Source organism: Oryza sativa, chromosome 7 (assembly GCF_034140825.1).
Source record: "Oryza sativa Japonica Group chromosome 7, ASM3414082v1".
Lineage (NCBI taxonomy): Eukaryota > Viridiplantae > Streptophyta > Magnoliopsida > Poales > Poaceae > Oryza > Oryza sativa.
In genome coordinates this window covers 21,880,700-21,900,495 of record NC_089041.1, presented here as the reverse complement: position 1 = coordinate 21,900,495, position 19,796 = coordinate 21,880,700, and the positions used below count along the sequence as shown (strand labels likewise).

The window sequence follows — 19,796 nt, the reverse complement described above, 5'->3', positions numbered from 1 at the left end:
TCTTCAGTTGGAATATCTGCTGCTTGGTAGGTCAGTTACAGAAATCGTGGTGTGACGATGAGGAAAGCCATCTGTGGGCTATCCTATGTGTGCAGTACTTAACAACCGTGCAGAACTTGCGTTCAGATTGTATTTGCGGCAAGATTGTCACTTCGACAAAATTTTGTAGAACCAATTTGTCCTTCAGTTTTGGTTCATGTGCTATTCATTTCAACTTCTATGAAATATGAGCAACCAAGACCTTGACCAGCATACCCATAATTCATCTATTTCAACCATTGGTTACATTGCTTTATAATTTTAGTCGGTAGCGCTTTATTGACGAAGTTGAGTCTTGAAGAACCTATCAAACTACCAAACTGAGTTTAAAATGGTCTTTAAGATTAAAATTTATCATGGACTGTTGATTTTTTAAAAGTAAATTTAAGGTTGTACTGTCCCTAAATATTTTTCTCTTACATTTTTTTTGGCAATTATATTGTTATTACTGATTAATCTCCACCGTCCGATCCTTATCATCCCCTTCCCGGCTACCTCCATCATCCCCTTCGCCAGTCGCTCGCTTCTACTCCCGCCTCGCCTCCTCTCCGCCCCGCTCCGCTCGCCGGCGAGCCGCCGCCGCCGCCCCAGCCCCACACCCTCGTCGGCGCGTCGCCTACCGGTGGCCATCTTCGCCCACTCCCGCTCCATGTCCTGTAGCCGAAGTGCGGCAATGATTGACTGCCCGCGGCTGCTCCTGGCGGCCGCGCGCGCCTCTCCGTACCCCAGCTCCGCCGCTCACCGGAGGGTCTGCACCGCCGGAGTCCCTCCCGTACCCGTATATTGCCGTGTCAGCCACCGCCGCAGGTCCTCCGTTCCTGGTGAGCTTCGGTTCTTACTTTCCTTGTACTCGTGCAAGTATTGCAGGTTTTTTTTCCTTTTTTTTTTTTTGCGATTAAACTACTCGTACCATACTTGATGTTAGCTATGGAGTACTATGCATAATGCAAGAATTTCTTGTTTTGCATTGTGTGCGAACTCGACAATTGGAAGAGATGCTAGCTTGAATAGGGAAAAAATGGTTTCATTTTATGCTTTAGTTATCTTATCCTCTGGATGAAACATTGACAGACTTGGGTCAACACAGTGCAATCTGCATCCTCTGGGTCAGGAAGCCAATCAAGCGTTGCAGAAAGTTCGGAGGCTACCGAATGGGCCATGCAGGGTAACCAATTTCCCCACCACATTCTCAAATCAGGATAGCAGATTGTGTTTCTTTCAGCCCATGAGACCATGAATGCCAGGGTTTTGATCCTTATGCTTAGAAGTTGGTGACAGATTTCTACGCTTTGCGGAAGGATGTCGAGCTGGCTGTAGCGCGCGTCAGTGAAGTCAGGCAGTCTGCTGGTTTGGATCAGCTTGAGGAGGAAATCGCTTCGCTCGAGAAGAAATCTGCAGATAGTTCCTTGTGGGATGATCCTTCCAAGGCACAGGAGATACTTGTTGCTCTGACAGAGGTCAAAGACAGAGTCAAGCTTCTCAACGATTTGAAGTTGCAGGTTTAACCAACTTGATATTCTTCTTCATCCCATACTAGAGATGATACAGAATGATGTAGAATTCTAATTGTTATTATACTATAGCTATATATATTGAAATGATTGTTTAACACCTCCTGTAGTAAATTAGTAATTCTCATTATTATAATGTGGATTTGCCGCGTTCATAAATACAAGTAATGATAACTAATAAAAATATGTACCCCCTCCGTCCCAAAAAGAAACCAATCTAGGTGGGGATTTAATACCACTGTCCATATTTGTTGTCCTAGGTGGTGTGTAATCCTCACCTAGGTTTTTTTTTTTTTTTTGGGGACGGAGGGAGTACAGATTTGCTGCATATATCCATACTACAGCTGAGAATTGACAGAGGCTATCCATTTTGGTTGAAGAACATGACTTCTGGAATTAATTGGTTACCAACACTAGTTCTTAATTGTGTCCTTTCCATTGTTATTTACAGGTTGAAGAAGCTGAGACCATTGTAAAGCTTACTGAGGAGTTAGATTCCATAGATACTGGCCTTCTTGAAGAAGCCTCAAAGATCATAAAGGCATTAAACAAAGCACTAGATAACTTTGAGATGACACAGCTTCTTTCTGGACCTTATGACAAGGAAGGTGCTGTGATTAATATTACTGCAGGTGCTGGTGGCACCGATGCCCAGGTATGCTTTCACTAATTCTCATGCTTCCTTCTTAGCTCACAATGTAGGAAAGATGATTTTTGTCTTAGTTTTCTAGGATCTTATGACTTGTTCATTTAGTCTTGTTGTGCTTGTAGAAAATTTAGCTTTTATTATTGTCGATATTATACTTCTAGTACCAAATATGTACCACTGTCATAACTTTTTCATACATGTCCTATTTCTATCTGTTACTGTAAAAGACGACCTAACATCAGCTAGAAAACTAGTGCAAATGTGAATGTATGATATGATAATGACCTTCTTGATGATTATTAATCCATAGTGTACATAACTGGATTTCCAGGTGTCAGGATTTAACGCAAACTTTATATATGTAGTAGTATATGTAATTCTAAAGATGTGCAGTTCAACTTACATGAGTTTATCTCATATAAGAATGGCGATAGATGATGTTTCGTGTTTTTCTGGAGAAAAAACATATTGTAGAAGAGCAAGTTGTGATTATAATTTTTTTAATGGCTTATATTTGTAGGATTGGGCTGACATGTTACTGAGGATGTATGTTAGGTGGGGAGAGAAGCAGCGGTACAAGACAAGAGTGGTTGAGAAATCCCCTGGTGAAGAAGCTGGAATAAAATCAGCTACCATTGAATTAGAAGGAAGATATGCCTATGGGTATCTCTCTGGGGAGAAAGGGACACACAGAATTGTTCGTCAGTCCCCATTCAATGCTAAAGGGCTTAGGCAGGTATGTGTAGTTTTTCAGTTCCTCTTTTGCGATTCATATACATATTCTCGCAACTTTGAAAGGAAAAGACATCTACTCATGCTCAGTTTTCTGTTCAATGTGCTAATTTCTTTAGACAAGCTTTGCTGGTGTTGAAGTAATGCCTCTACTGCCAGAAGAGTCCATGGATGTAGAAATACCCGAAGAGGATCTGGAGATAAGCTTCACTAGAGCAGGCGGCAAAGGAGGCCAGAATGTGAACAAGGTGGAGACGGCTGTTCGCATGGTCCATATACCCACGGGCATCGCTGTTCGTTGCACAGGTTTGTACTCAAAGACAGTCAGTGCAGCTTGCATGATGTGTCATATCTTCGTTAGGGCTGTGGATCTGAATATCTGCTAATTCTTGGCTCTATGCCTTCACATATGTTGCATAAATAGGTAGTTTTGTCATGTTTGGGTAAGACCCCCAATCTTAGTTTGATATGATGTGGTCATCAAAAGACCCAAAAAAGAAAAAGTGAAATTGGTAATCGTTGAAGTAAAGTAAAGAACTGAGCAAGACATCCTCCAAATGATTGAAGCCTCATAATCCCTCGTTGTGACCATAGTTAAATGTGCAGCTAAATTCAGTTTTATCACATAAACACCATGACTTAACTGTGTACCTGAGAATTTGCCATTGAAATGTATTTGCAATTTTGCATCAAGAACTGTAGCTACATGAGTAATTTTCCACATCTTTTCCTTGCGAAACCTCGCAGAGGAGAGGAGCCAGTTGGCCAACAAGATAAAGGCCCTGAGCCGGCTGAAGGCGAAGCTGCTGGTGATCGCCGAGGAGCAGCGGGCGTCGGAGATCAAGCAGATCCGCGGCGACGCGGTGAAGGCGGAGTGGGGGCAGCAGATCCGCAACTACGTCTTCCACCCCTACAAGCTCGTCAAGGACGTCCGCACCGCCTGCGAGACGTCGGACATCACCGGCGTCATGGACGGCGAGCTGGACACCTTCATCAGAGCCTACCTCAAGTACAAGCTCTCTGCCGCTGCTGAGGAGCAAAGCGTCAAGTGACAGATTTGCATCCAGTGTCCGATGCAACAACCGTGCTTGTGCTATAGGCGCAGAATTTTGATGCAGAGCAAGAACCCCATCACGTAGTAAGCTTGTAAGAATAGCCTGAAATTAACCGTGCAGAATTCGGTTTGCTTGGCTCTACTAAGCACCCAAATTTTATTTTGGGGCTTCATGTATTAGTGGATATATTAATTTCATTTCTACCCAATATATATAAGCCTCTCACCTGCCTGACGCTCTCATGCCATTTCTCATTGCAAACCTAGAGTCAGGCTAGCGGTCCATGCTCAAAAAGGTTACTCTACAGATTGAATGCTTTGGAACCATTTGAACTTCTCTCTCTCTCTCTCTTTCTCTCTCTCTCTCTCTCTCATGCATAAATCTCTCTCTCTCTCTCTTATGCATAAAGGCCGAGCTTAGTTCCAAACTTTTTCTTCAAACTTCTAACTTTTCCATCACATCAAAACTTTTCTACATACACAATTACACAAACTTCCAACTTTTCTATCACATCGTTTCAATTTCAACCAAACTTCTAATTTTGGCGTGAACTAAACACACCCAAGCTACAATCAGTTCAATTTGCTCAAAACATGTGCGAACAGATCATACGTTGTTCAAAAACGCTCTCTCAATTCCCTAAGAGCAAGTTTAATAGCATAGCCTACTACTTGCTCCAATTCATCTATAGCCAATTTTATAGCCAATTCATACAATAGTTGCTTACTATATTATTAATACATGGTCCCACTTGTCATACACACATTGCGTCTTGGAGTCCGTGCTGTAGCTGGCTACATATTTGTAGCCCACTGCTCTTCTCTCTCATCTTTTATCTCATTAAAATATGTTTATAGCTGGCTAATAGTCTGCTATTGTACTTGCTCTAACACGCATCCAATCCGCATTCCCAATCCGTTTGGTGGACGGAGGACGGCGGTGGCGGCCTCCGCAGATGGGACTACCTATACATTTGTCAACAAATTTTTTCCCAAAAATTTAACAGATGTAATTATAGTACAATCATGGTGTAATTACACTGTAACTTATATGTAATTACACTGTAAATTGCATGTAACTACAGTGTAACTTATATGTAAGTTTCACATAATTTTGAATCATTAGATCTATTACAAGATTTGTTTTGGTGAGGAAGAAAACACATCATAGCACACACATATGTGAAAGAATTTTTTCCCACGACCTCCATTTTACCGAAATAACATGTTACGGAGAGATTTTTGAAAGTTACATACAAGTTACACTATAGTTACAGTGTAATTACACTACGATTGTAGTGTAATTACATCTGTCAAATTTCTGGGGAAAAATTTGTCGACAAATATATAGCAAAATCGCCGCAGATTAATGTTAATGGGCCGGGACCTTTTGGGCTCATCAGGCTTCATTGGACAAATCTGGCCCATTTAGGTAATCGTGTTATAGCCCACGTTTTCATGACTGGGCTGGAATCTCGAGGCATGGGCCACGGCCCGCTTTGTTGAACAGACAAATTCAGGACAGGGCTTCGTTTTGACTTTTGAGTGTGTGTAAAATAGGGATGGAAATGGTGGAAAGAAAATTCTCGACTGATCGAGTATCGATTTTTAAATACTTTTCTCTAAATTATGTCAACATCATATTAGAGTCGTCACTAAATAGTTAAATTCATAGATATGAAAACTTCTCGAATCCTGACCAACCAATAACCGTTTCCGTAGGAATATATCATTTCCACTCTTTGGAAAAATTGTAGACACTAGTTGTTTAAGTGAAAAAAAAAGATCCTTCCGAGATACCGTACATCCCAAGGTGTTTTTTCTTCCTTTTTTAAAAAAAATTCCCAAGGTGTATTGTTATAGTAGCAGTGCATCCAGCTAAAGAAAAACAAAACATTGAATCAACCTTATTATTTACATAGTGCATCTCTGATTGTGCAGTGAAGATTCTGCAGACATGCTGCCCATGTAGCAAGACAAACAGGAGTAGTAGTGTTTTTGCCCATAACGCACACAGCAACGGCTGGTTAATAATTTTAAAAAAAACTGCGAGATTCCATTCCAAAACCTGACCAGTTTACTCCCCTCTTAAACAAATCATGGTGGTGGTGCATGCTTTGAGCTGCTGCAACCGTTTGACTTGATGAGCAGCCAGGACAAGTGTGGTGTTTGCTCCAGATCAGACACATCCATCAGACAGCAAGGACAGCAAGTACCACTATTACTTCTTAACTCGTCTGCTCCTGCAAGATTAGTACTCCTATTAGATCTAACCCTCTGGATTAGTTTAGGCTTTAACCCGACCAATGTACTTAACTACACGGTGCAGCCACACTGTAGCTTAGCTACCATCCAGTGATGGAGAGATCAGGAATCCCACTGACAGTCCATGCCTCCCCGAGCACGAATTCCGAGGCGTCTCTAGACACGGATGGGCCAGCGTTTACGTCACCTGCAATTTGTGAGAATCTCAAAGCCACCACTACTCCTTCTGTGGACCAATGCTTCAGCAATTCAGCACTGTATTGGTTTACTGCTACTACTACCTGTCTGGTGTGTGTGCCCATGCCTATTGCCCTCTTGCCTTTCTGCTGCTCCTGCTTCAGAAGAGTTCAGAACCCAAGGCAAGCAATGCAAGGCAAAGGTACCAATGTTTTGTTACTAATTACTGTAGTATTACTCCTTGTTATTAACCAGGGTAGCTGCAGTAGTTAGTTAATTGTAGTTGATGACTTCCCAAGCAATATTGGTCTCTCTTTGGGTCTCTCAAAAACATGTAGTAAACCCTAGCTAGCCCCTAGGATGCTCTCCTTGACTAGTGTGGATGCTTCCTATAAGCATGGCCTTGGTTTAGGAGTAGAACAGCACTACTGTCAGTGGAGTAGTAGTCACTTGCAAGTTAGGTTATGTGACCAAACCGTTGTTTTCTTGCTGTGTTTTCCTTGGGAGTAATGCAGCTGAAAGCCTGAAAGCCTGTGAAACCTATTGGCATTTCAAAATGGGAACCTTCCATACTCTCACACTGGTTCTACTTGTAGCTTAGCACTAATCAAATACTGACATGATGCTTAATTATCTAGTGTGTAATTGCCTGTTCAATATATATACACAAGTTGGCACATCAGAAAATTCAGAAGTTGCTTCTTCGCATGTTGCCTACTGCTACCAGCAGCAGCAGGCGTATGGGTTAACTGTCAACATGATGCATGCATCTTCAATAGACTATTAATACTTGAGTTGCCTGAAAAAACAGATTAGTTAATTAAGTAACAGCGATATACAGCGAGAACAATCAGCAGGCACCAACATCTGAACTCTGAAGAAATTAATTGGAGAACATGCTTGTAACCAAAAGAAAAAATACAGCATGTAGACATGTAGTAGTGACCTCTTCATCTTGATCTGTACAGTACTGACGACTTCTGATTAACTTAATCGAAGAACCCAATACGCCACTGAAGTCGTGCAAGCTTTAGCTTTGGGCCGACTTATGAAAAACTAATTAACTAACAAACAAGAAACCTTTGCGTGGTGCTTATCCCCACACATGACAAACATGAGTGTGTTCGAAGGAATCATAATCTTAATTGCATCACTCGAGCTACTTGCTTAACATCTCTGATCCTTATCTCCATCTGGACAAATATTAATTATTTCCAGCTAATTAATTGATCTGCTATTTTTTTTCTAATTAAGCACAGAGATGAAGCCTCCACGATATCTGCGTTTTGCTCTTGGATTTTGCAGCGTGGTTAAGCCGACGAGAGGAGTACAATCTAAGCGATTACTCCCTCCATCCTATAATATAAAGGATTTTGAGTTTTTACTTGTATTGTTTGACCATTCGTCTTATTAAAAAAATTTAAAAATATTATTTATTTTTTTTACTTACTTTATTATCCAAAATACTCTAAATACAACTTTTCGTTTTTTATATTTGCACAAATCTTTTGAATAAAACGAGTAGTCAAATAGTGTAAGAAAAAAACTCAAAATCCCTTATATTATAAGATGGAGGGAGTATTTCCTTAGAATCTTAGCCTCCTGCATGCCTTTTGCACGTGCTTCCGTAGTCCCGTGTGCTTGCATTGCCAAGGCTTAAACTAATGCGGTCAAAGCTCACAAATGACTCAACCGAGCTTAGTTTGCTTAGGTGACAACACAACAAATGAACAAAATGTCTTTGAAACTTAAGTGCATTGACTTAAAAAAAAACACGGTAATTATGTCCTTGCTCCATGGATTTAAAAAAAGAGGAAGAGCTGAGAACGAACAAAACTAAAGGACATGTTGCTTTGAACTGCGTGCTGATGAATTAGATTTCAGGCAGGGTACGGTGCATGGCTAGCAATATGGAAATGATCATGAGTGTGTTTTCTTTTTTGCTTAGTAAGATCTGGCCCATGCAATTAAAGGACCATTCACAAACCAAAGATATATAGGTAGGAGTACATATAGTAGAATATATGGGTCCTTAGTGGAAAAAGCATGATGTTGTCATCCTCATAATCCCCTTTAGCAATCATAGAGTTTTGATGGTCTCCCATGTATGGCCAGATGGAAGAGAAGCTAGCTAGCTAAACCTGGTAGCCAAAGGCAACATGCATTTCGCCCCCACCAAAACGCACCTTTTATTAAAAAAAGGGTTTTGATTTGGATGTGTGTATATGAGTATATCATGTTCCTTTTTTTTTCCCATTGAGCTAGCTTTATCCTCCTCTGTAAAGATCCAAAATGAGAAACTACCGTTAATATGTTACCAAATGCAATTGCATATATAGTTTTGGATGCGTCTACCAATGCAATCACGTACAAGAGCAATGAGCAATAAAGGGCATCGGCATCTTTTCACCATGATGCTAATTAATATGTGAGAATTTCTACAAATTACACTATTTAGTTGAATGCACCAACTAGTTCATGTTTAAAAAATTAAGCTGATGAAAAAAAAAACAATTGCATTGACACTACATCAGGCCTGTTTAGTTCCCAAACAAAAATTTTTCACCCTGTCACATCGAATGTTTGGACACATGCATAAAGTATTAAATATGAAAAAAAAAACTAATTACACAGATTGCGTATAAATTACGAGACGAATCTTTTAAGCCTAATTACACCATCATTTGATAATGTTGTGCTACAGTAAACATTTGCTAATGACGGATTAATTATGCTTAATAAATTCGCAGTTTTTAGGTAGAATCTGTAATTTGTTTTGTTATTAAACAACATTTAATACTTTAAATGTGTGTCCGTATATTTAATGTGGCAAGTTAAAAAATTTCGTTCACGAACTAAACCGGGCCTAAATGTCACCTTTTTTTTTTGTCGACGTCGCATGTTGATTTTTGAAGCATGGGTGATCTTGAGATCAGATATTCTGCTCAGTCGCTCCATCAATCAATCTATCAATCAATGTAAAACACTAACCATGAATAGGCATAATCAGTCTTGCACCCCCCCCCCCCCCCCTATTGTCGTTGATATCCTTGGCTCAGATAGACTTCATGATCAGAGCAGCTAGCTAGTAAGAGCAGCTACGATAGCAGGCTATAAGCCAGCTATAAATATATTTTAAAGAGATAAAAGAAGAGAGAAGAGTAGCGGGTTACAGATCTATAGTCAGCTATAGCAAGGGCTCCAAGACATAATATGTGTATGACAGGTGGGACCAGGTATTGATAGTATAGAAAGTATCTATTGTATGAATTAGCTATTACATTGGCTATAGATGATTTGGAGCTAGTAGTGGCTATATTATTAAACTTGCTCTAAACCACCGTATCCTTACTTAATTTAACACTCGTAGACCTCCCGGTTATATTAGCTTCGTTGTCACTCACAACCCCCCTATACCTCTACAACTCCGTATCATCTATCTGTCTGATTAATATGAGCGCGCTATAATTAAAGCTGTGTTTAAATCTAAAGTTTGGATTCAAACTTCAATTCTTTTCCATCACATGAATATATCATACACACACAATTTTTTAGTCACATCATCTCTAATTTTAACTAAAATTTAAACTTTACGCTGAACTAAACACAGCCTTGTACTGTCAATCAGCGTTTGTCTTCAGCAGATGGACACTTCTTCAGAATGCTTGACTCCTCTGGCGCCAGCCTTGCTCCCGGGTCACACGAATGCTTGACATTATTGGCGAGAAAAAAAGGGAAAAAAACCGGATGCCGACCGCTCTACAGAGTATTTTAACAGGGCGTAGGCTGACATCTCATCTCATCGTAACTGACGAGGATCGTGAGCATGAACAGGTCGACACACAGTACATCCGTCGGCTGAAGTACCTGCATGGCCTTTGCCGTGCATTAATGGCAGAAATTCTCATGCGTCTGCACCGCTACATGCTGCACGTACATGCACGGCAACTTCCTTCTGCTGCTGCGGTGCTGCTAAACGATGCACGAACAGTGCCGCTTAGCTAAGCTGGATTTTCAAAATATATTTTAGCTCTTTTTCAAAAACTTATTCCATACATAAATCTTTAGAAAAACTTATCGAAGGAATCCACTCTTTTTCTCGGTGCCAAGGTTCAATATCTCGGTGCCAATGACACGGACACCAACACCCTCGTATCCCGTGATAGTTAAGTCGCTGACATCAAGAAAATCGGCGTAAAAAAACTAAACGCTAAAGATTTGTAAAATATCTTTTTTAGAAAAAGAATTAAAATTATAACTATTGTACTTTTTTTTTCTTATAAATCGGTGCCATCCTGATTTGAACCACTATGCGACGAGAATGTGTGGTGGAGTTAATGCGCGCCTCATCGTCATCGTCCGGCGCAGCATCCGCTGGGCGCCCGGCGGCCGCCGACTTCTTGCATTCAGTCGGTCACCGGCTGAGGCCACGCACGTCGCACTACTGTTTCCACGCCTGCCTGAATACCTGATGATGATGCGCACGCCGATGGGGAGGCAGAATCGGAGGAGAAGTACAACCAGATCACCTGGGCATCGCGGTACCGTACGTATATGTACGTTCCCCGGCCACCGGCCAGAACACCGGCGACTGCAGGGTGCACTCATCAGTCATCAAAAATCAAAATGGATCGACGCACCAATTAAACACGTACCGATCGAGCAGAGATCCCACATGAAGTTGTCCTGTACGTATAATTGTGTCTGTTTATTTACTAGTGTCGAAAAAATAGAGTCAATATAAAAATAGCTGAAATTTAAAATTTTAAAAAAAATATTGAAAGAAGAGGCAATAGTCCATATAAAAATTTAGTAAAAGTTAGAATATTTTTTTAAAAAAGCTAAAAGTAGAGCTTAGAGTACAAATAGAAATACAATTAAGAAAGAACTAAAATTTAAAAAAAAAGATTGACACGAGAGTCTAGAGTACCTATTGGAATATAATTTAGAAATAATTGGAATTCAAAATTAAACGATAAGAAATATTGAAAGAAGAGGGTAGAGTTCATATAGAAATACAATTTGCAAATAACAGAAATTCGAAATTAAAAAACAAAAAATATTAGAAGAGTAGTCTAGAGTCCGTACAGATACGATTTAGAAATAACTAAAATTCAGAGTTTAAAAATAAACAATATTAAAATAAAGGTTTAGAGTCTATATAGGAATAAAATCTATTATATTATTAAAAGAATAGAAAAAGGAGCCTCCACGTTTTCGCTCTCATGGCCTAGAAATTCTCACATTACTCGGAGAAAAAGAAAAAGCAGAGTCCATATAGAAATACAATTTAGAAATAGCTGAAATTCGGAATTAAAAAATAAGGAATATTAGAAGAGGAGACTAGAGTCCATATAGAAATACAATTAGGAAATAACTGAAATTCGGAATTAAAAAATAAGGAGTATTAGAAGAGGAGACTAGAGTCCATATAGAAATACAATTAGGAAATAACTGAAATTCGGAATTAAAAATAAGAATATTAGAAGTAGAGTATGGAGTCCAGGTTAGAAATACAATTAGGAAGTAATAGAAATTTGGAATTAAAAATAAGTAATATTAGAAGTAGAATATAGAGTCCATATAGAAATACAATTAAGAAAAAAAATTAGAAATTCAGAATTAAAAAACAAGGAATATTAGAAGTAGAGTATAAAGTCCATATAGGAATTTAAAACTAATTAAAATTTGGAATAAACATAATAAAATTAAAAGTAGAGTTTAGAGTCCATATAAAAATACAATTTACAAATAAATAAAATTCGAAATTAAGAAAAACATGGGAGGAAGAGTTTAAAGTCAATATAGGAATACAATTTAGAAGTAACTGAAATTCGAAATTAAAAATTAAAGAATATTGAAAGATGAGTTTAGAGTCCACATAGAAATACAATTAGAAATAATAAAAATTCAGAAATAAAAATAAATAATATTGGAAGAAGAGTATAGAGTCTATATAGAAATATAATTTACAAAAAAACTCGGAATTAAAAAAAAAGAAATATTAAAAGACGAGTCTAGAGTCCATATAGGAATATTTATAATTTACAAAGAACTAAAATTTGGTATTAAAAATAATTAATAACTAACACGTATATAAAATACAATATGAATATTACACATTAGTAGTTTTATAAAGTTATTGCAAAATTTAAAATTATGTTGTCATTTTAATATATTTGAATAATATAATGAGAAAACAAATATGCTATTATATGAGAGAAAATATAATGATGCTAGCCGCACAATTTGCGTGGGACACCATGCTAGTTTATAAATAAAGGAACTTTGAAATTTAAAAATAAGGAATATTAGAGAACTTTAAAATTTAAAAAAAATATTGGAAGAGAAGTCTAGAGTCCATATAGAAATACAATTTAGAAATAACTAAAATTCAGAATTAAAAATAATTATAACCATCACGTATATACAATACAATATGAATATTACTTATTGGTTAGTTTGGTCAAGTTCATGTAGAATTTAAATTATGTTTCCATTTTAATATATTTTTATAATAAAATGTGAAAAATATATATGTTATTATATAAGAAAAAAAGATACTAGCCGCGTAATCTACGCCGGCCACCATAAAGTTAAAGTAATATATATGGGGCTGAGGGGAGGGAGAAATCTTAAAAATCAGTATTAATTCCATACTGTTTCGTTATAAAAACGGACGAATCATATATACATGTCTAGGGTGGATGGAGAGGCCGATAGTCATTTGGTTCCACTGAAGAAAATGAAGCTATTGTGTTAGGAGCGGATTATACATCACGCCTTGATTAAGCATAGTAGTAGTAATAATTAAGTAGCGGCAAGTACGGCCAACTGCTGTCGGCGCCGGCGCGTGATGAGGGATCGATGGATGACCCGTCCGTGTACAAGCCGTTCGACGTACACATCCGGCGTAATTACCTTAGCTAAACATCTTGACCAACCACGTAATCACTAGCTTTTCCCTACCACAGAAAAAAAAACTCATAATCCTGATTGTACGATCTACCGATTTAATTACATCTGCAATCAAACAGAACATGGATAAATGACCAAATAATGAGTACATTTATATATGATCTCTATTGGTGTTAGTAGGAGTATTTTACTACTCGTATTATTATCAATCAAAGATATCTAGGCGGTTTATTTATGAGTTATATTGATATGATCCACTAGACTAGCTAGAAAAGATGAACAATTTGAATCGATTTCTACTATCCATAAACTCCATTGAATATCTAGAAAAATAAATCATTTGGGGAGATAAAGATTCGCCATGTCTGTTGCTGAAGAGCAAGAAAAAGGTCCACTCATGAACATGAAGAAACCATTGGCCGTAGACCACACCGAGCTGGCCATGGACCCATGGTGGTAATGTGCCGGTGTACGTGGCCGTAGTCCACAGTGAACTTGGTCCATGGCACCATGCAGTTTTTTTTTTTTGGCAGGGACGGTGTGTGCTGTAAAGATCACCCAGCCTTTTTTGACCATTTGAGTATGGTGATGACCTGTGTAAGATTTGTATGGGAAAAGGTGGTTTGTCATGGCTAGGTGATGAGCATCTTTGGCCCCTCTCCTCTCCTCTGCCACCCTGCCAAATCCTACTGCATCTTTGATTCATCCATCTGTGACTGTGTGTGACTCTCTCTCTCTCTGTGTACAGCACCAGGAGATGTTTCTTCTTAGATAATGATAAAAACTGGGGACAATCCACTCATAAATTAACCAACAGGGACAGTACTGCTATACAGTTCGGGCAAGGACATGCTTTGTGTTTTATTTCCATGGAAGGACACGTAAAACCATGTGCAATTAACTCGTGTTAATTACTAACCCATATGGGTTAAGGACGCTTCTTTGGTGTGAAGATCATAAATGGCCAGGTCATGTCATGTGCCGTTGTGTTTCTTTTTTTTTTTTCAGAAGTTGGATTTGGATTTTAAACCTGTGGTGAGCAAAAAGGAAATGGAAAGTTTTTGTCAGGCGCACCGAAGCACAAAGGTTGGCATAGAATCTCTCTGAGCTTTGGACTGGCTATCTCTCTGGTGTAGTAAGATCAACAGCATCATGTAGTAATTGGAAGCATGGCACGATCAGGACAAGCATGTGGGAGGAAGTAATAAATTACTAATGCTAGTAATATATTCCCTAATTTATTTGGGGTTAGACACTGTATACTCCTCCTTTAACCCTTGTTTTATTGTCTCAAAGAGCATCCAAAAAGCTCATCAAGGGGGAAAAAGTTCCTAAGCCTAGAAAGTGACTCAAATGCCCATGTTCTTTTACCACTAAGCTAGTAGCCATATCAGCGCTGTCAGAGCTGTCCTTGCTTTCTAAACACTGTAACAGCATATTTACCGAGTTGATTAATCTGCAGATTACAAGTCAACTGTTCCCCTGAACCTTGGCTGCCATGATGTCATTGTGCCTTTACTGATCATGCTTTACACTGCACGTCTGGTGGCTAAACAAGCATCTTAAGCAAGGACACAAACAGAGGACTTTGTTTATTGCTATGGCTTAATCTTTCTAGGTCTTGTGTGACCTCTGAGAATCTATCTTGCACGATAAGGTCATAGCATAATAATAATAATTAGTCCACCATAAACAATTTTAAGCATCTGGAATAGTACTTGCCAAATTGTGTTATGAAGAAGAAGTTGTGGTATTATAGACTTTTAGTTAATCTATATTCACAATCTATATGCATTGCCATGTTCTTCAGAGTTCAGACACTCCCAATTTTCACAGCTACTAGCTCTTCTCTCCAGTGACCAAGAACTGATGCATCATCATAATACACATATGGAAAAAAATTGAGAAAAAAAATGAAGAGAAAAAAAAGGGGCAAGAATGCAGGGATGAAAGAACCACATCTCTGCATTTGCTGCTACTCCTATGTACAATCAGTATGAAACGAGCTTCAAGAACACATCCGGGGAAGTGATCTTGAAGCAGCGCGGCGGCCGGCGGCGGCGCCGCCGCCGCCTCCGGTGGCTCTCCTCGCCGCCTTCATCTTGCTCATCTGCGTCTTCATCCGGCTGCACACCTTCTCGAGCTCCATCACCCGCCAGTGCATCCCGTCGAGGAGCGACCTGAGATTCTGGCTCTCCAGCGACAGGTCGAGCCTCCCGGCGTACAGGACGACCTGGCCGCCGGCGGCGACGAGGTCGTCGTGGTCCTCGCCGCCGGCGCGGTGCTTCGCCGCGGACACCGGCCTCAGGTGTTCGTCCGGGCCGCCGCCGCGGAGGAGGCTCTTGAGCACCGTGTGCTGCGACGCCAGCGCCTGCACCGCCGCCCTCGTCGGGAATCCGGCGTTCCGGGCGAGGTGCTTGCAGCACTCCGGCGAGAGCTTCTCGTAGTTTATCCCCTTGCAGATCCTCATCTTCTCCTCCTCCGTCAGCCGCGTGTGAACCTGCCATGATCGACCAAAACAAAACCCATTAGCTTTCAGCTAGTAGAGCAATTAATTAGGAAAAAAACTCAAGCTAATTTAGCATCTTAATCAGCAGGATTAACAGCACTGACAGTGACAAAAGTGCCAAAATCTTAAGCGTCCAGGACAATGACCAACTTTTTTTTTTTCTTGAGACAACTCGATCGTTTCAGGCTTCAGAGAACATTCAGAAGCCGATGATGCATAGGATTCAGAGGAGGTAGGAGTAGCAATAAAACGCACTAGTAGCAATTAATGCGAGGGTGAGTCTGTGAAATGCTGACAAAATCAAGAACAGTGCTCGCTGTCGAGGCTAGGCGGCACCAAAGATCTGAGTAATTTACCTGGAAGTAGACGTCGATGGCGCGGTAAAGCGCGTCGTGGCAGTCCCTCGCCGCGGCGGGCAGCGCCGTGGCGAGCTCGACGAACATGGCCGGGCGCAGCGACGGGTCCGGGGCGACCTCGGCGAGGTACAGGTCGACGAGCTTGCCCACCTTCTTCAGCCTCGGCGTCTCGCCGCGCGCGCCGGTGGCGGCGGCGTGGTGGAGGAAGGCGTCCAGGAAGCGGAGGACGAGGGTGACGTCGTACAGGCTGCTCGTCGTCCCGGGCGGCGCCGGGACGAGCAGGTTGTCGAGCGTCGCGTGGTCGAGCTTGGCGCCGATCATGGCGACGAGGCTGTCGTGGCAGGAGGTGGGGAGCTTGAGCGGTGAGGAGATGCGGAGGATGCCGAAGAGGCCCCTGCAGGAGACCGAGCTCCGGTCGAGGCCGGACATGGCGGCGATCGCCGCCTCGAGCATCGCCCTCTTGTCGTCGGCGGTGGCGGCGCCGGCGACGCGGCACTTGAGGTAGTAGAAGAGGAACCGGGAGACGACGCCGTGGTCGGTGCCCCTGGCGAGGAGCGCCCCGGCGACGCGCTCCACCATGCCGGGGCCGAGGACGACGGCGAGGTCCTCGAACCACCAGGTGCGGCTGGTGCACCGCGCGCTGAGGCAGCTGCTCTTGGTGTCGCACGAGAACCGGAACGCCGAGCTCTCCGGCGAGGAGCTCGTCGGGGTGGCGTCCCCGGGGGAGACGGCCACGTGGGACACCAGCGCGCCGACGACCCGGTCGAACACCCCCGTGGCGTCCGCCGTCGGCAGCAGCCGCTGGCACTGCCTCACGGCGTCCACCACGCTCTGCCACGACCACTGCGGCATCTCGTCGAGAGCCTTCTCCGTCATCTTCACCAGGCTCGGCGGTGTCGACACCTCCGCCGCCGCCGCCGCCATGTCCATGAACTCAGCCGCGCACCGCAGCGCGCACGCGTTCGACGCGGTCACCGCGACGCCGCCGCCGCCGCCGCCGGTGTAACAGAACCTCGCGACGAGCTCGAATGCCTCAGCACCGCCAGGGAACCCACGCAACACGACCCTCGCCGCCGCCGCAGCTCCGACCACCCCCTCGCCGCCGGCGCCGCCGCCACCCAAATTCTTGATCCTACCACAGAACGGTGCAAGAACCTCCTGCCAAAATTCACCAAAACCACGAAAACAAAACACAATTCAGGACAAAGAAACCAAACAATTTACTCGTACAAGAATCAAAGAACACACCAGCCTAATCTAACCCATCCAATTGACTCCCAAAATCAATGCGAAACGTCAGAAGGAACATGCGGTTTATGCTCTTAAATGAGGAGGTAAGCTGGTGGCCATTGCCATGCAGCCCACCAAACGCCATTAAAGGCCTCGCACTCACTGACAGAGGCGAAGCAGATGAGCTGTAGCTATTAGGCCATTAACTCCGGGGAAGAAGAGGAAGAGGAAGAAGAAGAGGAAATTGGAATGGAACATTATTTTACTCGCCTAATTGCTGCGAGCTCTCGCCATTGGAGGAAGGAGATGAACCAAAACGAACAAGAAACCGTAGCAGCAGCAGCAGCAACACTCACACTAGTACTCCTGCGCCATTAAGGAGGAAGAAGAAGAAGAGATCAAGAATGGCTAGGCTTGGCGAGCTGGCTGCTCATTGATGGCGATGGCGAAATGGAACCCACACCGCACTTAAATGGAAGATCGCGACGTCTTCCTCCTCATCTAATCTCTGAACTCGCAGTAAAAAATGTAGAAAAAAAATATTCAGAAGCAGCTGGGGGTATTAACAGCAGAATTACAGGGAGAAATTCAGATTAACCGATGCAATTAAGGCGATGATGATGAGGATTCAATTCCAACAGCGTGTGTACAACCTGACAGGCTTGCATTCGCACGAACCTGTCCCACTCCCACAGGAGAGACAGGCTACAGCTCAAGAACAAAATTACAGCAAGAACAAGCGATGAGGCGACAGACAATGCGAGCATTTTATAGACCAAGAAGAAGCAAATCGTAACTACGAATTCGAGGTTGGTACATGAAACAAGCAGGATGTGACAAGCCGCACGAAATCCAAAATCCGACGACTAGGGATCAAGGAGAGAACAGCACAAGGGGATAAAAGCAAAGAATGGAAGAGACCAAAATTGGGAAGGAGATCGCGAGGTAATGCCAAAAAAATTTGGGGACTACCTGAAACAGTTTTGGACAGAGGAAACAACAAATGCTAGGAATTGAAACAGGCTCAATTCCAGCAGGATGTGACACACTTCCTCACTCATCCCCAAGAACTTGGTGGTGAAACACTAGAGACCAGAAGCTAGAGTACAGAACAATAATCCCCAGACGACAGAGGCAAGCTGTCAACCTAAGAAAGGAAAAACCAACAACAAGAACATCACCATCGTCACCAATTCATCATCTTAGGATGAGAAGCAGCAGAACAGAGCAAGAAAAGAAGAGACCTTAGGAAGAACTGCAAGAAGAAGATTTGTTGCTACCAAGAAGGAAGAAGAACTGCAAGAAGGGAAAGGAAAGGAGGAAGAACCTTATCAACGAGGAAGACCTCTTCACCATCCACATCAACCTCAAGAACACAGCCCATCGTCCTCTTTTTGTTGCCACACACCACAGCAGCACACCACAAAACAACCAGCTTTAAAGCAACATGGCAAAGAAGAAGGAAAAGGCTGCAATGATGGGGATGGAAGCAGTAACACACACAAAGGGATAGATGGATGGCACCACCCCCAACCCCAAACCTCCTCACTCACAGAGAGAAAAGCCCAAGCTTCCAAATGGCTAAATGCTCAACAATGGCAGCTGCTCTGGCTCTGATGAGTGGTCAATGGCTTGCAATGTGAGAGAGAGAGAGATGGAGGAGAGGGGCCAGCCAAAGAAGTTGGTGGATCCTGAGCTCTACTGACAGCCTCTGCCACCCTGCAAGTGGAGAGTTTGCAGGGAGAGAGCTTTGGGGAATATGTAAGGCTGGGTTCTTGATTTCTCCCTGCCCTTTACCCACCTTGCACATTGCATATTTGTGCAATGTGCCTGGGTACTATTCACAGTCAAGAAATGGGCAACAGAAGAGGGGAATTTTCTTTTCTTATAGGGGAGGTGTAGGTTTTGTGTAGAGACAGAAAAAAAAAATGCTTCGCTTGTGCTGAGCATCTGAGTTGGTCATTTCCATGTGACACTCGGATACCTGATTCTCTGATGTGAGATAATCTTTGCATCAACTGGGGCAAATCTATATGTTTCGCGTGAAGAAACAGTGCACTCATTCTGTTGCCCTGGATGAATTTGCACCGAGTATTCATAAAATTATTATTTTTAGACTGGTCACCGGAGGAGCTTTCCAACCTGAATTTCGGCCCTGTTTAGATCCGCCAGTTTTGCCATTTTGAAGCACTTTTTACCATTTTGAATCTAAACACTAATAACAAAACTTGACAATTTGACATTTGCTAGTCCATAGTGGTAAATTGTGCCAAAAAGTGCTTTGGGACCACTCCCTCTCTCTTTCTCTCTCTCACTTTAGTGCTAGAATGGCAAAAGTTTAGGAAACATCTAAACA

The 19,796-nt window shown here is 42.1% G+C and overlaps 2 protein-coding genes across 8 annotated transcripts; one reads left to right on the top strand and one right to left on the bottom strand.

The window, feature by feature from the left end:
• Positions 1 to 512: 512 nt before the first annotated feature.
• Positions 513 to 4,228, top strand: LOC4343528 (peptide chain release factor PrfB1, chloroplastic). Of its 2 annotated transcripts, none has more exons than XM_015792106.3 (7): positions 513 to 860; positions 1,127 to 1,204; positions 1,318 to 1,538; positions 2,002 to 2,205; positions 2,720 to 2,935; positions 3,051 to 3,237; positions 3,679 to 4,228. In XM_015792106.3, the coding sequence occupies exons 1-7, from the start codon at positions 689 to 691 to the stop codon at positions 3,981 to 3,983; spliced, it is 1,383 nt and encodes a 460-aa protein (XP_015647592.1). In that variant the 5' UTR covers positions 513 to 688; the 3' UTR covers positions 3,984 to 4,228. The 2 variants fall into 2 exon arrangements, with proteins under 2 accessions (XP_015647592.1, XP_015647593.1); XM_015792107.3 differs by having other exon boundaries at positions 544 to 860; positions 1,111 to 1,204.
• A 10,944-nt stretch (positions 4,229 to 15,172) lies between these two features.
• LOC4343526 (BTB/POZ domain-containing protein At3g22104) lies at positions 15,173 to 19,520 on the bottom strand. 6 transcript variants are annotated; one of them, XM_026027235.2, is made up of 4 exons: positions 18,768 to 19,035; positions 17,797 to 17,948; positions 16,211 to 17,368; positions 15,173 to 15,845 (listed from the first exon to the last, which is right to left on the bottom strand). In XM_026027235.2, exons 3-4 carry the CDS (start codon positions 17,138 to 17,140, stop codon positions 15,354 to 15,356), a joined length of 1,422 nt encoding a protein of 473 aa, XP_025883020.1. In that variant the 5' UTR covers positions 17,141 to 17,368; positions 17,797 to 17,948; positions 18,768 to 19,035; the 3' UTR covers positions 15,173 to 15,353. The 6 variants fall into 6 exon arrangements, with proteins under 6 accessions (XP_025883020.1, XP_025883019.1, XP_015645143.1 ...); XM_026027234.2 differs by lacking the exon at positions 17,797 to 17,948 and adding an exon at positions 18,413 to 18,587 and having other exon boundaries at positions 18,768 to 18,916; XM_015789657.3 differs by lacking the exon at positions 17,797 to 17,948 and having other exon boundaries at positions 18,768 to 19,520.
• Between the last annotated feature and the right edge of the window lie 276 nt (positions 19,521 to 19,796).